Source organism: Taudactylus pleione, unplaced genomic scaffold, assembly GCF_031769625.1.
Source record: "Taudactylus pleione unplaced genomic scaffold, aTauple2 ptg001248l, whole genome shotgun sequence".
In the NCBI taxonomy this organism is placed as follows: Eukaryota; Metazoa; Chordata; class Amphibia; order Anura; family Myobatrachidae; genus Taudactylus; species Taudactylus pleione.
The window spans coordinates 713283-733432 of NW_028285648.1; the positions used below are offsets into that span (position 1 = coordinate 713283).

The window sequence follows — 20150 nt, forward strand, 5'->3', positions numbered from 1 at the left end:
GTGGTATGAGGAGGTCAGAGTGGCATGTGGGGTGGTATGTGCAGGCACGTGGAGAGGTCAGAGTGGCAGTAGGGTGGTATGTGCACGAACGTGGGAAGGTTAGAGTGGCAAGTAAATTGGTATTTGCAGGCACATTTGGTGGTCAGAGTGGCATGTAGGGTGGCATATGAAGCAAGTGGGAAGGTGAGAGTGGTAAGTGCAGGCACGTGAGGTCAGAGTGGCATGTGTGTTGGCATGATGAGGCACAAGAGAGGACATTGTGGCATTTGTGGTGGTATCTGCAGGCATGTGGGCAGGTCACAGTGGCATGTGGGTAATATGTGGAGGCCAAAGTGGCACTGCAAAGGTATGTGGAAAGGTCAGAGAGGCATATGGGGAGGTCAGAGAGGCATGTGGGGTGGTATATGTGGAGGCATATGTGGTGGTATATGTGGAGGTCAGAGAGGCATATGGGGTGTTATATGTGGAGGCATATGGGGTGGTATATGGGGAGGTCAGAGAGGCATGTGGGGTGGTATATGTGGAGGTACACTCACCATCCAGCCCATACTTTGAAAAAAAAAAATGACCCTGTGATCACACTCCGCCTCCCAGTCACCACTCTGACTACACTCCGCATTCCAATCTCAACCCTGACCACACTCCGCCTCCCAGTCACCACTCTGACCACACTCCCCCTCCCAGTCACCACCCTGACCACACTCCGCCTCCCAGTCACCACTCTGACCACACTCCGCCTCCCAGTCACCACTCTGACCACACTCCGCCTCCCAGTCACCACTCTGACCACACTTCGCCTCCCAGTCACCATTCTAACCACACTCTGCCTCCCTAGAACAATAGCGCTGCCTTTATTATATCCTGGCGATGCCGGTGACCTTGCACAGTGGCCAGTTCTCCTCTAGTGACACAGCCCAAGTCAGATCATCAAAATAACATGTTGCATACAAGGAAATAAGACAGTACAGGTATGTTACCCTCTTTAGCATCTTACTATGATGGCGTGTGGTCAGGGGCTAAGGGTAGATTTACTAAGGAGAGATTGTCACAGCCGCCGATTATCAGCACCATTGACAACAGCTCCTTAGTATGATCTACCCGTAACCCTCTACATAGACAGTAGTAGCAACACCACCACCTGAAGCTTACAGGGGAAACTAGCCGTATACTACAGTGGTCTTATCATCAATGTACAATGTGGAAGCTGTTATATGTGGGCTGAAGCAATATTCATAGAGATGTCACTGGTTCCCAGTGAGCTGAGAGCTTTCTAGATGGACAAGAACCAATGTAATACAAGAACAAACAGTAACACATAATAAGGATACCGCCGATGTAACGTCACAGTCATGAATAACATTAGATAAGCTGAGAAGTAATGTATATTACGATGAAATATATGAAAGAAGAGGCTGCTCGGAAAGTAGAATTAGGTCTGACCATGAAGTAATATTTGTGTAGGCGAAAACAGCTGCATTTTTAGATCTATCCATAAACCCGGAAATCTGGGAGCAACTGGTGGATAAATGAGTAGTAACAGCCGCGTCATGTATCAGACAGTCTGCTCATCTTGGACACAGAAGATTTCCTCCGCTGTGAGTTCTCTGATGGCGAATGAAAGATGATCCATCAGAAAAGCAGCGGCCACACTGGGAACACGTGTACGGTCTCTCCCCGGTGTGGATGCGCTGGTGTTTCACAAGGTTGGATCTCTGCGTGAAACGCTTCCCACATTCTGCGCATCTAAACGGTTTCTCGCCAGAGTGAATCCGCTGATGCGTAACAAGAGTAGAACTTTTGGCAAAGCATCTCCCGCACTCCTGGCATGAAAACGGCCTCTCCCCGGAGTGAGTCCTCATATGTGACAGGAGACCTGACCTCTGATGAAAGGATTTCCCACTGTAAGAGCAGTGAAACAGTTTGTCCTCAGTGTGTACTCGCTGGTGGGCGGTAAAAGCCAATTTGGAGCCGAAACGCACTCCGCAAACCGAGCATCTATACAGATTACTGGCGCTATGGGTTTGCTGGTGGGTGACGAGGGCTGAATGATTAGGGAAACATTGCTGACACTCCGAGCACTGATGCATCTTCTCAGGATAGTGCGAGGAGGCGTGCGGACCTGTTGGGGACAAAAGTACTGAGATAAACCCTCTATACATCAGCGGATGGGTCGCTGCATCACGTGTGAGACATTCTGCGTAGTTATACATATGTATCATATAGATATCAGATATTACATATATTCTGTATCATATACAAATGTGCCTTAACTGTTATCCCTGTCATCCCCACATAACATTGGAATTTGTCTAGAATTGTGATTTAACATGTATTAGAACGTAAAGGGACTGTAACACTGACATTGTCACTCCTTTCACCCCAGCATGATGGAAGCAGCCATCTTTCTTTTTACACTACTACAATGTTGCTGAATCTGTCTCCTCCCCTCACTGGCAATAAGGGGGAAATAACAGGAGGAAGGGGATGGGGCAGATATAGGAAAGAGTGGTGTAAAATGATGTTATATGGACGTCCACAGTTACATTACATTATTATTAGGGGTTATATTTTGGGCACTGCACCCAGCGCGGGATGATACTACTCCGGGAGAAGGGAGCCAAAAGCCATAAGGTGCTTTTTTGATTGCTATACGGAGGGTGAGCGCCACTATTCCTGCACAGCGTAAGGGTTATGTTCGGGTCTATAATAATTTGTAGAGTTTGTTTATTAAAGCATAAGATTCATCAGTACTTATGAGAAAAAGCCATTTTCCTTTACACAAATATCATGAGATTGAACTAGCAGCTGACAGCTCCCAAAATAGGACACTAAGGCCCTCATTCAGAGCCGCTCGCTATTTGCGGTCGTTCGTTCTAAAACAAGGGGTGGCTATTGAAATGAACCGTTCGCTAATTGAGGTCTGTTCACGCCTCTAAGTCTGAACGAGCGAGCAAAACTTGCGGTTGTAATTTTGAAAAATACGCCCCCTTGCCGCTCGCACCATACGTCATATCCACTATTTATTAGATTAATCGATTACATCGAACAGCATATGAACTGCTCGCTATTCTTGTGGTTGTTTTTTTCAACCGCTATTTTGCGAGCAGTTCTGAGTAAAAAAAAAACAAGTGACGTGGTCAATGACGCTGCTGTATTAATTATGCACTCCCTTAAAACGCCCGTTTTGACCTTTAAGCACGCCTGCGTTCAGATCTCCACTCCCCGTTTTCAAACACCTTCCCCTGTTACCACCCACATACGCCTCCTTCTGTCACTCAAAATAGCAGGCATTCGCTATATAGCGAACAAACGATTTTCGGCCGCACCGACTGGTTCGCGCATGCGTATTAAAATCCGTACGCATGTGCAGATGTGCGAACATCGGTCAAAACGAACGAGCGGCCGCTTACGAGCGGCTCTGAATCAGGGCCTAAGTTTGGACTTCAAGAAGACAAGACAAAGTGAAGATCCTCTAACACATCCTATGTACTTGTGAACCAATGAAATGTATAGTTTGCTGTTAAACCATTTTTGGCAAATACTTGTAACACAGCAGTTTTCTTGAATTGATAAAAAGGCAGCTCAATGAGGATGTACCTGAGCTGAGTTGAATTCGTCACAGTATGTGCTGAGTTTTTCTTATCTCCCCAGCCGGCTGGAAAATAATACAAGAGCAGTGTTTCTCGTACCTTAATCCAGGGGTAGGAAGCCTCATCACCCCAACATTTCTTTGGGTACTCATCCGGGATCCCCAAATGCCTGTCCAGTACTGACCAATAACCATCAGAAAGTTTGGAATTGCAGAAGCAAATCCCGGTCGGTGAGTATTGAAAAACAAATGCGCATTAGCGCTTTTCAATATTCTCTTCTGCACTTCCTAATTAGTATTGTGGGGTTCAGTATGGACGGGCTAATCGGGGATCTGTGAAAATATTGTATGACAAACCTGCTCTTTTAAAGTATAAGTTGTCTTGTCTTGAAGATGAGTGAAAGGAGTATGATTGTATGTGTGCTATTAGATGTATATAAGGAACCAGATCTTTAAGTAATCAACAAAATACTGCACTTCTCATTTGCAACTAGAGGCTTGTCCTGTCTTTTGAGAAGTGTGACCCCTGGGTTGAGATATTCACTGATCTCCTTGCTCTCATAGTAGCTGTAAAAAGTGACACCTAGCGCTTAAACATGGCAAAGTGTTTAGAGGTGCAGAGAAAGGTGCCCATTGAGTCGGGATAGGATCCTTTGTGTTTTCCTATGGTACCTCTAGGGGCGCCTGGGGCCAAAGGGTTGTACATGTTTATTCATCTGTGTAGCATGCCAGAAGGGTTAGAACAAGGGGTCATAATCTGTGGGAGTGTTATAGTGACATTGGGAATACTGTATTGTCTCTGGAAATTAAAGACAGAGATAACAGGTCTCCAGAGTATGATATATGAACCACATGTAACTAAAGTATGAGGGGTGTACTTGTGTAGTGATATTACAGAAAACAAGATCAAGTCCTGATCTAATAGCTGTAGTAAATAGGAGGATCCCTGTGGTATATATTTGCCTCATAGGGTGTCAACATATTTGGCTACCAGGATAGAGAAGGACTGGATTAATAAATTAGCTACCTAGTAATTTGTGGAGGGACAGTTCAGTAATAGCCTGTCCAGTTATTAGAGGGTTGCCAGCTGATAGGCATTTGAAGCTGATAAGACAGGTATTGTTGTATGATTAACCAGTAGGAACACATAATTAAGGAATAAGTGAGTGTTCTAAAATAAAGATTCCTCAGAGGATTCAGGAAAGACTTGGAGCCGGTAACCCACAATGGGGGCTCAGGGCAGTAAAGGCATGGCAAAAGAATTACCATGTGCTCCTGTGGATCTAGTCGAATCCAGGGAGGGGAAAAGTGCACTTAAAGATATTCAAAAGATACTACAGAAAGCAGGGATGCCCAGTGTGGGTTCCCTAGATCCTATAAGATGGGAAACCTTTGCAAAAGAAAACAAGGCTTGGATAGCGTGTAAGAAAGTAGGCAAGCAAGTACAGGCTTGGTTAAAGGTAGCCAAAGAAATACATAAAGAACAGGAGGCAACATAAGACACTGAGCGCTCGCTCTGAATCAGGGCCATCCTTCTGAATTTTTAGAGCGGCCTCCTGGCCGCTCGTATAGCTGTGGGTGACCACCCGCAGCTATAGCGAGCAGCCAGGAAGATGGTCGCGATGGTCAAGACCATCGTGACCATCGGGCTTGCGACAAGACCCTTGTGGTAGGGTCTCGTTGCCGCAAGCCCTGGAGTGCTTTTGGCTCTATCAGAGCCGAAAGCACTCCCACTGACATCACAAACAGCTCAAGCACAAGTCACCTTTTTATGACATTGTATTTCTCAAGCTACAAGACATTTGACACAAGATAGGATATCAGCTATACAGAAAGTGCCAGAGCCCACTACCACCAGGCAACTCAGAGCATTTTTAGGACTAATAGGGTATTGCAGGGAATGAATTGCCAATGCATCTCTCATAATGCAGCCCCTCTATGATGCGTTGACAGATACAAAAGACAAAACAGTAACATTAATATCAGAACAGAAGGAAGCTTTTAAAAACTGCAGTTACACAAGCACCAGCACTAGGATATATGACAGACCTTTTATGCTATTCTGTCATGAAATACAAGGACATGCTCAAGGGGTATTAGTGCAGGAGCATGTTGGTGAACAAAGGCCCCTGGCATATTATTAATTGCAGCTTGATAGTATAATCAAAGGAGCACCCTCTTGCATAAGAGCAGTAGCGGCTGCAGCTATGCTTAAAGACTAGGCAGCAGATTTAGTGCTGGACCACTCATTAATAATACAGGTTCCCCACTCAGTAACAGAAATACTTAACCAGGCCAGAACAAAGCATGTTTCTGCAGCCAGGTTAACCAAGTATGAGGTAGGACTACTAAGCCCTACCAATGTGACCATTAAGAGGTGCACAGTGTTGGATCCTGCTACACTGCTTCCAAAGCAGGATTCAAAAGAGGGGAATAGTGAGGGAGGCATACATACACCTGATGACAACATACCAGGTAATGGCAATAAAGAACACAACAGTGAGGATGATGTGGGGGATAATGTACTGCAAATACAGTCAGATAAAAATACAAATCAAAATTTTTCTGACCATGATTGTCTTGAACTTATGAAAATGGAAATGAAGGAGCTAGAGAATGTGACAGATGTTCCCTTATCTAATCCAGACTGGGAATTGTTTGTAGATGGCTCTAGATATTATCATGAAGGGTCCCCAAGAACAGGGTATGCAGTCACCACCTTAGATGATGTATTGATTCAGCAACCACTCCCACCTTCCTGCTCAGCACAGGAAGCAGAGTTAAGGGCACTCACTGAAGCATGTATAATGGCTGAAAATCAGACAGCAAACATTTACACTGACTCCAGGTACGCCTGGGGTGTGGCCCATGATTTCGGGCCTATTTGGAAGAGTAGGGATTTTATGGTCTTGGCTGGTAAACCCATTAAGCATGCTGAGCTCATTAGATCGTTGTTTGCAGCCTTACAGCTTCCAAGTAGAGTAGCCATTTTAAAGGTGCAAGCACACACCAAGGAGAAAACAGCTGAGGCCAAGGGGAATGCCAAAGCAGATGCTGCGGGTAAGCAAGCTGCCCTGTTACCTATCCCAGCCCTCTATGGTATAGAATCAGACACAAAGAAGACCCCATGGACATACAGGCATTACACCAGTTTCAAGAACAAGCCATAGAAGGCGAAAAGAAAGGCTGGTAAAAAGAGGGAGCCACCTGTGTTAATATGCATTGGGCTAAAACCACCAGGTGGTGCCTTCCAAGGGCTCTATATCCCCTGATGACCCAGCTGGCCCACTGCCAGTGCATAATTCAAAGGAGGCCATGGTAAACACGGTGCTCCAGCACTGGATAGCACCAGGCTTTAATGCAGCAGCTACAGCGTACATAGCATCATTCCAGGTGTGTGGGAAACACAATCCAGGACAGACAGTAAAAGTACCACAAAGGCATACACCAAAGCCATTATACCCGTTTCAGAGACTGCAGATAGACTATATTCAGTTGCCTAGGGTGGGGACATATGAGTACGCCCTCGTCCGTACAGACCTCTTCTCCAATAGGCCAGAGACTTGGCCAGTTGCCAAAGCCACTGCAAAAACAACAGGCAACAAATTAACAAGTGAAGTAAATTGCAGATATGGCATACCAGAAACTATAGAGTCTGATAGAGGGTCACATTTTACAGGAGAAATTATGCAGCATATCATGAAGGATATGGGCATTGAACAAGCCTTTCACGCCCCTTATAGGCCTCAGGCCAGTGGGTGTGTAGAGAGATTAAATGGTACCCTCAAACAAGATACAAAAGACGATGGCACAGACAGGCAAGACATGGATGGACTGTCTGCCCATAGCTTTATATTCAGTAAGAACCACCCCAGTAAGAAACATAAGTTGTCACCTTATGAAATACTATTCTTAGGACCTCCTAAGACAGGGTGTTATTTCCCCCAACAGTTGCAGCACAATCATGCAGATTTAACAGACTATGTAGCTACTCTTTGTAGTCAAGTGTATAACATCCATTCTTTAGTTTTCTCCTCCCTTGCAGACCCAGAAGCGTTACCTGGTGTACATTCATTGGAACCGGGTGATTGGGTATACACTAAGAGACATGTCAGAAAGTCTCTGGAGCCAAGATCTGATGGTCCATATCAGGTTCTGTTGTCTACACCAACTTCAGTGAAAATTGGAGGAAAGAGCACGTGGATACACGCCTCACATTGCAAGAAGTTGACAGTCAAGATTGAACCACCATCATGAATCCTTTTTGTGTAATAATGTTGGCTATACTTAGTCTAGGGGTATGGCACACATACCAGGGAACAACAGGAGGATAAATAGAGTACTCTAGGGTAGTCTATGGTAACCAGACTTACCAGTTACACAGATTTAATGTAACCTGGTCAGGAGGTTCGATATATGTATATATAAAAAGCTTGGGACAATATAATATAAGGCATCTCTACTGGGCACCAAGGAAGCATGATAATATTACTATCATAAGTGGAATAAAAATTAAGTGTTGTACTAAGTTTACGGGCTATAAAGGATTTAAGAAAACGTGGGCACAGGGTATTCAAGGTGTCAATAGTACGGACCCTGGTATACCCATAGGAAGCCCAACAACTATAGAAAGAGGTATAGTGCTAGTTTGCACTAATGCCACACAAATAAAAAAATAATTCAGTAATGATGACAAGGATATACGTCTTAAATAATAAGCCCACTATAAGGAATGACTCACTAGTTAAAGTTCCCTCCATTTGTGTAAATGTGGGTACCCAAAGACAAACCACTATATTAAGATTTAATATTTCTTTCCCCCCAGATCCAAATTGCTATAGCAGACAGAAGAGAGAATGGTATGATACATTGCTAGGAGCATCAGGTACAGGTATAGGGTTACTTAATAGTATAGATATAGAAACATTAGCCAGCAAAATTAGTAATGCAGGAGAAGATATGAGAAGATTAGTTACAATGCAAGCTAGATGGATGCCTACAGTATTTACCCCATTACAGGCCAGTATATCTAAGGATAATGAATATTTACAGGTGTTCAATAGCATATTAACACACTTTACCTGTCAACAAATGTTTCTAAACTGTTTAATTGGATTGAATGTTCTCTCAGAACCATGCATCAACATATGCAAAAGGGAAAAGCACAAACACAGTTAATGATAGGTAACGAACAAGTATACAGAAGGATGTTTAATATATCTTCCTTGTTATGGATACAAATTCATGGAAAGAAGATGTGTACTGACAAGTCTTGCACGGGTGAAGTTCATGTGTATAATAATGTCACACAGAAACAGGTGATGTGTAAGTACTTCATCTTACCAGTCCCCTTGCGGACAACTACTGGAGGCACTCAGTTGTGGACTCCCCAGATGAGAGGTACAAACATAGACACCAGTAATAGGACACATGACTTATCCCGATGTACTGATACCGATGATGGATTAGTATGTCCTTAGCAAACACAGCTATATGAGCCTTGTAAGTTAGAACACCCAGTGTATGCAACTGGGAATTACATGATAAAGAGGTGGATATGTTTTTAAAGGTAGAGCCTCAGGTTGTATGCCTAGTCACATATGATATGAATACAACTTCCGTTTACCAAATTTACCAAATCCTTTTTCCGGATGCTGTATTCATATCAGTAGAACACTACTTATGTGTTCTATGCGAAGATACAAGAAGATGTACAGTTTGAATTTCAGGTGACTGAGATACCTCCCCATAACCTTACAGTTAATCTCCAAAGTATAATTAATGCCATTAATAATACAGAAAAATTCTGCCCATCATGCACAAATGCAGACAGTTGTAGAAGCAGAGATATTGGTGGAAGTAGCCACACAGGTAACTCACCTTCAATCAAAAGGATGTTTAGTGTTCTCATTCACCCAGTAATCGTTATAATCATTGTATTAATTTTGCTCATTCTGTAGAATTGCTATCTATCGTATAATTTTTGGAAAATGGTAAATAAAGCATCTGCACTGGTAGGGACTCTCTTTCTCACACATAAGAGTGCCTCCGAGTGGGAAAAGTGTTTAGCGTGTGAAAGAATTACAATGATCACACCTGAGAAGAAATGTGTTTTCTGTAATGCTGATGTTAGAAGAAACCCCTCTTTTTAGGAAAGATGCGCCGGGATTCTTGGTAATCTAGTAATGAATGATGCTAGCATCTACTTGCATACCATCATTAGGGTGACTATGGAAGTAATATAGTTACTATGGAAATGCCATGACTCCAATAAGGGAGGGATATTATGTTTTAATAAAAAGAGGGGAATGTTAGGGTCTATAATAACATGTAGAGTTTGTTCATTAAAGCATAAGATTCATCAGTACTTATGAGAAAAAAAACATTTTCGTTTACACAAATATCATGAGATTGAACTAGCAGCTGATACAGAGTAGCAGCTGACAGCTCCCAAAATAGGACAATAAGTTTGGACTTCAAGAAGACAAGACAAAGTGAAGATCCTCTGACACATCCTATGTACTTATGAACCAATGAAATGTATAGATTGCTGTTAAACCATTTTTGGCAAATGCTTGTAACACAGCAGTTTTCTTGAATTGATAAAAAGGCAGCTCAATGAGGATGTACCTCTGAGAGCTGAGTTGAATTCGTCACAGTGTGTGCTGAGTTTTTCTTATCTCCCCAGCCAGCTGGAAAATAATACAAGAGCAGTGTTTCTCATACCTTGATCCAGGGGTAGGAAACCTCATCACCCCAACAGTTACAATTGGTGAGAGTGCTGGTCCTCTGTGTGGCTCCAACCAGTCATAGGGCCTGATTCTGAGACGCACGCTGCTGCGATCACTTAATCGTTTCTGCCGTAGTTGCGCCTGAGACTTTATGCTAATGTTAGTATCAGCCCCTCCCTGGTACACATCCGTGTGTCTGACTGTGCAAGGACGGAGACGCCCACTCTGAGCACCTATAGACGCTGTAATACTGTTTGATGCCTCTTTAGATGCCATCGGCCTTACCATAGAAACTTATACCAGCCCTATAGTAGGTGCAGTGGGTCTGGCCTCCTCTGTGTGCACAACCACTTCAGTCACACATCTGACACGCCCATAACTTGAAACCAGCCGCCTCCCAGTCACCACCCTGACCACACTCCGCCTCCCAGTCACCACTCTGACCACACTCCACCTCCCAGTCACCACTCTGACCACACGCCGCCTCTCAGTCACTACTCTGACGACACTCTGCCACCCTAGTTCAATAGCGCTGCCTTTATTATAACCCGGAAATGCCGGTGAACTTCGCACAGTGGTCAGTTCTCCTCTAGTGACACAGTCCAAGTCATCTAATCAAAATAACATGTTGCATAAACAAGGAAATAAGACAGTACAGGTATGTTACCCTCTTTAGCATGTTACTATGATGGCGTGAGGTCAGAGGCTAAGGGTAGATATACTAAGGAGAGATTGTCAAAGCCGCCGATTATCAGCACCATTGACAACCTGGTCCTTAGTAAATCTTCCAGTAACTCTGTACATAGACAGTAGTAACAACACTTCCACCTGCAGGTTATAGAGGAAACTAGCCGTATACTACAGTGGACTTGTCATCAAAGCACAATGTGGGCTGAAGCATTATTCATGGAGATGTCACTGGTTCCCAGTGAACTGAGAGCTTTCTAGATGGACATGAACCAATGTAATACAAGAACAAACAACAGTAACACATAATAGGGACAGTACCGATATACCGTCACTGCAATGAATAACATTAGATAAGCTGAGAAGTAATGTATATCACAATGAAATATATGAAAGAAGAGGCTGCTCGGATAATTTTTAGATCTTTCCATAAACCCTGAAATCTGGGAGCAAATGGTGGATAAATGAGTAGTAACAGCCGTGTCATGTATCAGAAAGTCTGCTCATCTAGGACACAGAAGATTTCCTCCGCTGTGAGTTCTCTGATGGCGAACAAAAGATGATCCGTCAGAAAAGCAACGTCCACACTGGGAACACGCGTACGGTCTCTCTCCCGTGTGGATGCGCTGGTGTTTCACAAGGTTGAATCTATGCATGAAACGCTTTCCACATTCTGGGCAACTGTACGGTTTCTCGCCAGAGTGAGTCCGCTGATGCCTAACAAGAGAAAAACTATTGGCATAACTTCTCCCGCACTCCTGGCATGAAAAAGGCTTCTCCCCGGTGTAAGTCCTCTTATGTGACAGGAGACCTGACCTCTGATTAAAGGATATCCCACTGTAACTATACAGTTTATCCTCGGTGTGAAATCGCTGGTGGGTGGTAAGAGCCATTTTGGAACTGAAACGCACTCCGCAAACCGAGCATCTATACAGATTACTGGCACTATGGGTTTGCTGGTGGGTGACGAGGGCTGAATGATTAGGGAAACATTGCTGACACTCCGAGCACTGATGCGTCTTCTCAGGGTAGTGCGAGGAGGCGTGCGGACCTGTTGGGGACAAAAGTACTGAGATAAACCCTCTATACATCAGTGGATGGGTCGCTGCATCACGTGTGATACACTCTGCGTAGTTATACATATGTATCATTTAGATGTCAGATATTACATATATTCAGTACCATACATAAATGTTCCTTAACTGTTATCCCTGTCATTCCCACACAACATTGGAATATGCATAGAATTGTCATTTAATATGTATTAGAACTTAAAGAGACTGCTACACTGACATTGTCATTCCATTCACCCCAGCATGATGGAAGCAGCCATCTTTCTTTTTACACTACTACAATGTTGCTGAATCTGTCTCCTCCCCTCACTGGCAATAAGGGGGAAATAACAGGAGGAAGGGGATGGGGCAGATATAGGAAGGAGTGGTGTAAAATGATGTTATATGGACGTCCACAGTTACATTACATTATTAGGTGGGATTATATTTCGGGCACTGCACCCACCTATACATGTAAGCAGCGCCTGTCTGTCACCCTGCCCTATCTCTCTGATTATCAGACCCAGCTCTGGGACATGTAATAGTCACAGTGATGTAAGCAGTATGACGCAGCGTGGGATGATACTACTCCGGGAGGTGCGACCGCTGCAAATCCCACCAAGCACCTTCCAACAGCGCCAATGTGAGCCAACAGCCATAAGGTGCTTCTTTGATTGTTATGTGGAGGGTGAGCGCCACTCTTCCTACCCAGTGGAGGGGTTACAATTGGTGAGAGTGCTGGTCCTCTGTGTCCCTCCAACCAGTCACAGGGTCTGATTCTGAAACACACACTGCTGCGATCACTTAATCGTTTCTGCCGTAGTTGCGTCTGAGACTTTATGCCAATGTTAGTATCAGCCCCTCCCTGGTACACATCCGTGCGTCTGATTGTGCAAGGACGGAGATGCCCACTCTGAGCACCTATAGATGCTGTAATACTGTTTGATGCCTCTTTAGATGCCGTCGGTCGCACCATAGAAACTTATATCAGCCCTATAGTAGGTGCAGTGGGTCTGGCCTCCTCTGTGTGCACAACCACTTCAGTCACACATCCGACACGCCCATAACTCCCACCAGCCGCCTCCCAGTCACCACTCTGACCACACTCCGCCTCCCAGTCACCACTCTGACCACACTCTGCCTCCCAGTCAACACTCTGACCACACTCTGCCTCCCAGTCACCACTCTGACCACACTCCGCCACCCAGTCACCACTCTGACCACACTCCGCCTCCCAGTCACCACTCTGACCACACTCCACCTCCCAGTCACCACCCTGACCACACTCTGCCTCCCAGTCACCACTCTGACCACACTCCACCTCCCAGTCACCACCCTGAACACATTCCACCTCCCAGTCACCACTCTGACCACACTTTGCCACCCTAGAACAATAGCGCTGCCTTTATTATATCCCGGCGATGTCATCTAGTGACACAGTACAAGTCATATCATCAAAATAACATGTTGCATACAAGAAAATAAGACAGTACAGGTATGTTACCCTCTTTAGCATGTTACTATGATGGCGTGTGGTCAGGGGCTAAGGGTAGATTTACTAAGGAGAGATTGTCAGACGCCGATCACTGTTGCCTTGGACAACTGCTCCTTAGTAAATCTACCCATAACCCTCTACATAGACAGTAATAGCAACACTGCCACCTGCAGTTATAGAGGAAACTAGCCGTATACAACAGTGGTCTTATCATCAATGTACAATGTGGAAGCTGCCATCTGAGGGCTGAAGCATTATTCATGGAGATGTCACTGGTTCCCAGTGAGCTGAGAGCTTTCTAGATAGACATGAACCAATGTAATACAAGAACAAACAATAACACATAATAAGGACACCACCGATGTACCATCACAGTCATGAATAACATTAGATAAGCTGAGAAGTAATGTATATTACGATGAAATATATGAAAGAAGAGGCTGCTCGGAAAGTAGAATTAGGTCTGACCATGAAGTAATATTTGTGTAGCCGATAACAGCAACATTTTTAGATCTATCCATAAACCCAGAAATCTGGCAGCAACTGGTGTATAAATGAGTAGTAACAGCCGCGTCATGTATCAGACAGTCTGCTCATCTAGGACACAGAAGATTTCCACCATTGTGAGTTCTTTGATGGCGAGTTAAAGATGATCCGTCAGAAAAGCAGCGGCCGCACTGGGAACACGCGTACGGTCTCTCTCCGGTGTGAATGCGCTGGTGTTTCACAAGGTTGAATCTCTGCGTGAATCGCTTCCCACATTCTGCGCAACTGTACGGTTTCTCGCCAGAGTGAGTCCGCTGATGCCTAACAAGAGTAAAATTTTTGGCAAAGCATCTCCCGCACTCCTGGCAAGAAAACGGCCTCTCCCCGGTGTGAGTCCTCTGATGTGACAGGAGACCTGACCTCTGATGAAAGGATTTCCCACTGTAACTATGAAACAGTTTGTCCTCGGTGTGAAATCGCCGGTGGGCGGTAAAAGCCAATCTGGAGCTGAAACGAACTCCGCAAACTGAGCATGTATACAGATTACTGGCGCTATGGGTTTGCTGGTGGGTGACGAGGGCTGAATGATTAGGGAAACATTGCTGACACTCCGAGCACTGATGCGTCTTCTCAGGATAGTGCGAGGAGGCGTGCGGACCTGTTGGGGACAAAAGTACTAAGATAAACCCTCTATACATCAGAGGATGGGTCGCTGCATCACGTGTGAGACATTCTGCGTAGTTATACATATGTACCATAGATATCAGATATTACATAAATTCAGTATTATATACAAATGTTCCTTAACTGTTATCCCTGTCATTCCCACATAACATTGGAATTTGCCTAGAATTGTCATTTAATATGTATTAGAACTTAAAGGGACTGCTACACTGACATTGTCACTCCTTTCACCCCAGCATGATGGAAGCAGCCATCTTTCTTTTTACACTACTACAATGTTTCTGAATCTGTCTCCTCCCCTCACTGGCAATAAGGGGGAAATAACAGGAGGAAGGGGATGGGGCAGATATAGGAAGGAGTGGTGTAAAATGATGTTATATGGACGTCCACAGTTACATTACATTATTAGGTGGGATTATATTTCGGGCACTGCACCCACCTATACATGTAAGCAGCGCCTGCCTGTCACCCTGCCCTATCTCTCTGATTATCAGACCCAGCTCTGGGACATGTAATAGTCACAGTGATGTCAGCAGTATGACGCAGCGCGGGATGATACTACTCCGGGAGGTGCGACCGCTGCAAATCCACCAAGCACCGTCCAACAGCGCCAATGTGATCCAACAGCCATAAGGTGCTTTCTTCATTGCTATGTGGAGGGTGAGCGCCACTCTTCCTGCCCAGCGGAGGGGTTACAATTGGTGAGAGTCCTGGTCCTCTGTGTCCCTACAACCAGTCACAGGGTCTCATTCTGAGACGCACGCTGCTACAATCAATTAATCGTTTCTGCCGTAGTTGCGCCTGAGACTTTATGCTAATGTTAGTATCAGCCTTCCCCTGGTGCACATCCGTGCGTCTGACTGAGCAAGGACGGAGACGCCCACTCTGAGCACCTATAGATGCTGTAATACTGTTTGATGCCTCTTTATTTGCCATCGGTCACACCATAGAAACTTATATCAGCCCTATAGTAGGTGCAGTGGGTCTGGCCTCTTCTGTGTACACAACCACTTCAGGCACACATCCGACACGCCCATAACTCGCACCAGCTGCCTCCCAGTCACCACCCTGACCACACTCCGCCTGCCAGTCACCACCCTGACTACACTCCGCCTCCCAGTCACCAACCTGACCACACTCCGCCTCCCAGTCACCACTGACCACACTCCACCTCCCAGTCAACACCCTGACCACACTCCGCTTCCCAGTCACCACTCTGACCACACTCTGCCTCCCAGTCACCACTCTGACCACACTCCACCTCCCAGTCACCACCCTGACCACACTCCGCCTCCCAGTCACCACTCTGACCACACTCCACCTCGCAGTCACCACTCTGACCACGCTCCGCCTCCAAGTCACCACCCTGACCACACTCCGCCTCCCAGTCACCACTCTGACCACACTCCGCCTCCCAGTCACCACTCTGACCACACTCCGCCTCCCAGTCACCACCCTGACCACACTCCGCCTCCCAGTCACCACTCTGACCACACTCCGCCTCCCTAGAACAATAACGCTGCCTTTATTATAACCCGGTGATGCCGGTGACCTTGCACAGTGGTCAGTTCTCTTCTAGTGACACAGTACAAGTCATATCATCAAAATAACATACAAGGAAATAAGACAGAACAGGTATGTTACCCTCTTTAGCATGTTACTATGATGGCGTGTGGTCAGGGGCTAAGGGTAGATTTACTAAGTAGAGATTGTCACAGCCACCGATTTTATCAGCACCACTGACAACGGCTCCTTAGTAAATCTTCCAGTAACCCTGTACATAGACAGTAGTAGCAACACTGCCACCTGCAGGTTACAGAGGAATCTAACCAAATACTACAGTGGTCTTATCATCACAGAACAAAGTGGAAGCCGCCATCTGTGGGCTGAAGCAATATTCATGGAGATGTCACTGGTTCCCAGTGAGCTTTCTAGAAGGACTTGAACCAATTTAATACAACAACTAACAAAGGAACACATAATAAGGACACCACCCATGTACCGTCACTGTCATGAATAATGTAAGATAAGCTGAGAAGTAATGTACGAGGGTGATTCAATAAATAAGGTAACAACTCTCATTGCGTAAAATTATTCAACTCGTACATACACGTATAAGCAATAGTGTGGCCTTGGTACAGATTATTCTCCCACCTAGTCCCCATACTTGTCTAAGCATTTGTTCCAACGGTACACCAAGGCGTCTATCCCGGCATAGAAGAAATCAGTGCCAAGTGCCTGAAGCCAGGACATGGCGGCTTGCTGAGCTTCACCGACGGTTGTGAATCACCTTCTGCCCAGCTGCTTCTTCAATGGTCCAAAGAGATGGAAATCACTTGGCACCAGGTCAGGGCTGTAGGGAAGATGGTCCAGTACCTCCCAATGGTAGCGATATAACACCTCACATTACCAAAGGCAGCGCACCAAACCTGTTTCTGTGACATGACGTTATCGCTGTACACCAGGACTAGTTGGCGATGAGTTTCAGCTGCTGATATGCCCTTTACACGCAGAAATCTGATCACATTATTACGCACCTCAATGTGTGACCATGTTGCCCTCAGTCCGCCATTTTACAGCTGATTTTTGGACAGTATGACTGATATGAGGTGCAGTCTAATGGCCGTGAGGGGAAGCAGCGGTCTACCTGCTCGGGGCTGGCGGGGAATTAGAATGAAATAGAGAACATTACACACATGAGAGGTCTTGTTACCTTACTTACTGAATCACCCTCGTATATCACAATGCAAATGTTAAACTTTATAGAAAAGAAGAGGCTGTTCCCTTTACATAAACAATTCCAAGTACTGCATTCGGCAGGATAAGATGTCTGTTTGCAGTTTATATACCGGTCCTGTTATGTATCCGAATGGCAGTTTATTGATCTAAACCGGTGTGAACCCTCTTATGTTGCCAAAGATTGGAGCCGTCAGAAAAGCAGCGTCCGCACTGGGAACACGTGTACGGTCTCTCTCCCGTGTGGATGCGCTGGTGTTTCACAAGGTTGGATCTCTGCGTGAAACGCTTCCCACATTCTGCGCATCTATAAGGCTTCTCGCCAGAGTGAGTCCGCTGATGCGTTACTAGAGTAGAACTTTTGGCAAAACATCTCCCGCACACCGGGCATGAAAACGGCCTCTCCCCGGTGTGAGTCCTCTTATGTGACAGGAGACCTGACCTCTGATGAAAGGATTTCCCGCAGTAAGAGCAGTGAAACAATTTGTCCTTGGTGTGAAATCGCTGGTGGGCGGTAAGAGCCAATTTGGAGCTGAAACGCACTCCGCAAACCGAGCATCTATACAGATTACTGGCGCTATGGGTTTGCTGGTGGGTGACGAGGGCTGAATGATTAGGGAAACATTGCTGACACTCCGAGCACTGATGAGTCTTCTCAGGATAGTGCGAGGAGGCGTGCGGACCTGTTGGGGACAAAAGTACTAAGATAAACCCTCTATACATCAGCGGATGGGTCGCTGCATCACGTGTGAGACATTCTGTGTAGTTATACAAATGTACCATATAGATGTCAGAAATTAATGAATGTATTCAGTACAATATACCAGAGGTTCCCAAACTCTGCCATTCCAGGCTTTAAGGATAGCGATACTTGAGCACAGGTGATTTCATTAGAACCTCAGTCAATTTGATTTAACCATCTGAACTCAAGCATGAAAATACTTAGTTTAGGAAACGCTGCATTATACAATTGTTACTTAAAAGTTAAACCTGTGATTTCCACATAACATTGATGGTTTTCTAGAATTGTCTGTTAATATATATTAGAACGTAAAGGGAAAGCTATACTGACATTGTCACTCCATTCACCTCAGCACCATGGAAGCAGCCATCTTTCTTATTATACTACTACAATGTTGCTGAATCTGTCTCCTCCCCTCACTGGCAATAAGGGGGAAATAACAGGAGGAAGGGGATGGGGCAGATATAGGAAGGAGTGGTGTAAAATGATGTTATATGGACGTCCACAGTTACATTACATTATTAGGTGGGATTATATTTCGGGCACTGCACCCACCTATACATGTAAGCAGCGCCTGCCTGTCACCCTGCCCTATCTCTCTGATTATCAGACCCAGCTCTGGGACATGTAATAGTAACAGTGATGTCAGCAGCATGACGCAGCGCGGGATGATACTACTCCGGGAGGTGCAGCCGCTGCAAAACCCACCAAGCACCTTCCAACAGCGCCAATGTGAGCCAATAGCCGAAAGGTGCCCCTGCAACCAGTCATAGGGCCTGATTCTGAGACGCACGCTGCTGCGACCAATTAATCGTTTGTTTGCCGTAGTCGCGTTAGCCCTTCCCCTGGTGCACATCCGGACTGTGAAAGGCCGGAGACACCCACTATGAGCATCTATAGACGCAGTAAAACTGATTGATGCATCTTTAGACGTCATTAGTTGCAACAGCGAAACTTACTCCCACCTTATGGTTGGTGCAGATAGTATGGCCTCCTATGCGAGCGATTAGGCATCTGTGTACACAACCACTTCAGCGACCAACCCTGACACGCCCATAAGACGGACCAGCCGCCTCCCAGTCACCACTCCGATCAAACGCCGCCTTCCAGTCACCACCCTGACCACACTCCGCCTCCCAGTCACCACCCTGACCACACTCCGCCTCCCAGTCACCACTCTGACCACGCTCCGCCTCCCAGTCACCACTCTGACCACGCTCCGCCTCCCAGTCACCACTCTGACCACGCTCCGCCTCCCAGTCACCACTCTGACCACGCTCCGCCTCCCAGTCACCACTCTGACCACGCTCCGCCTCCCAGTCACCACTCTGACCACGCTCCGCCTCCAAGTCACCACTCTGACCTCGCTCCACCTCCCAGTCACCACTCTGACCACACTCCGCCTCCCAGTCACCACTCTGACCACACTCCGCCTCCCAGTCACCACTCTGAACACACTCCGCCTCCCAGTCACCACTCTGACCACACTCCGTCTCCCAGCCACCACTCTGACCAAACTCCGTCTCCCAGTCACCACTCTGACCACACTCCGCCTCCCAGTCACCACTCTGACCACACTCCGCCTCCCAGTCACCACTCTGACCACACTCCGCCTCCCAGTCACCACCCTGACCACACTCCGCCTCCCAGTCACCACCCTGACCAGACTCCACCTCCCAGTCACCACCCTGACCACCCTCCGCCTCCCAGTCTCCACCCTGACCACACTCCGCCTCCCAGTCACCACCCTGACCACACTCCGCCTCCCAGTCACCACTCTGACCACACTCCGCCTCCCAGTCACCACTCTGACCACACTCCGCCTCCCAGTCACCATTCTGACCACACTCCGCCTAATAAATAAAATGAGTCAAAAAAAGCAGATCACAAACAAAAAACAAAACTGAAAGCTGTGTAACTGAACCTTAAAAAAAAAAACATCTGACCA

The 20150-nt window shown here is 46.1% G+C and overlaps 2 protein-coding genes across 2 annotated transcripts; both read right to left on the minus strand.

The window, feature by feature from the left end:
• Positions 1-767: 767 nt before the first annotated feature.
• LOC148450950 (uncharacterized) lies at positions 768-12251 on the minus strand. Its single transcript, XM_088462487.1, has 2 exons — positions 11540-12251; positions 768-2137 (listed from the first exon to the last, which is right to left on the minus strand). The coding sequence occupies exons 1-2, from the start codon at positions 12156-12158 to the stop codon at positions 1566-1568; spliced, it is 1191 nt and encodes a 396-aa protein (XP_088318613.1). The 5' UTR covers positions 12159-12251; the 3' UTR covers positions 768-1565.
• A 1212-nt stretch (positions 12252-13463) lies between these two features.
• LOC148450951 (uncharacterized) lies at positions 13464-18267 on the minus strand. Its single transcript, XM_088462488.1, has 2 exons — positions 17616-18267; positions 13464-14698 (listed from the first exon to the last, which is right to left on the minus strand). Exons 1-2 carry the CDS (start codon positions 18241-18243, stop codon positions 14148-14150), a joined length of 1179 nt encoding a protein of 392 aa, XP_088318614.1. The 5' UTR covers positions 18244-18267; the 3' UTR covers positions 13464-14147.
• Between the last annotated feature and the right edge of the window lie 1883 nt (positions 18268-20150).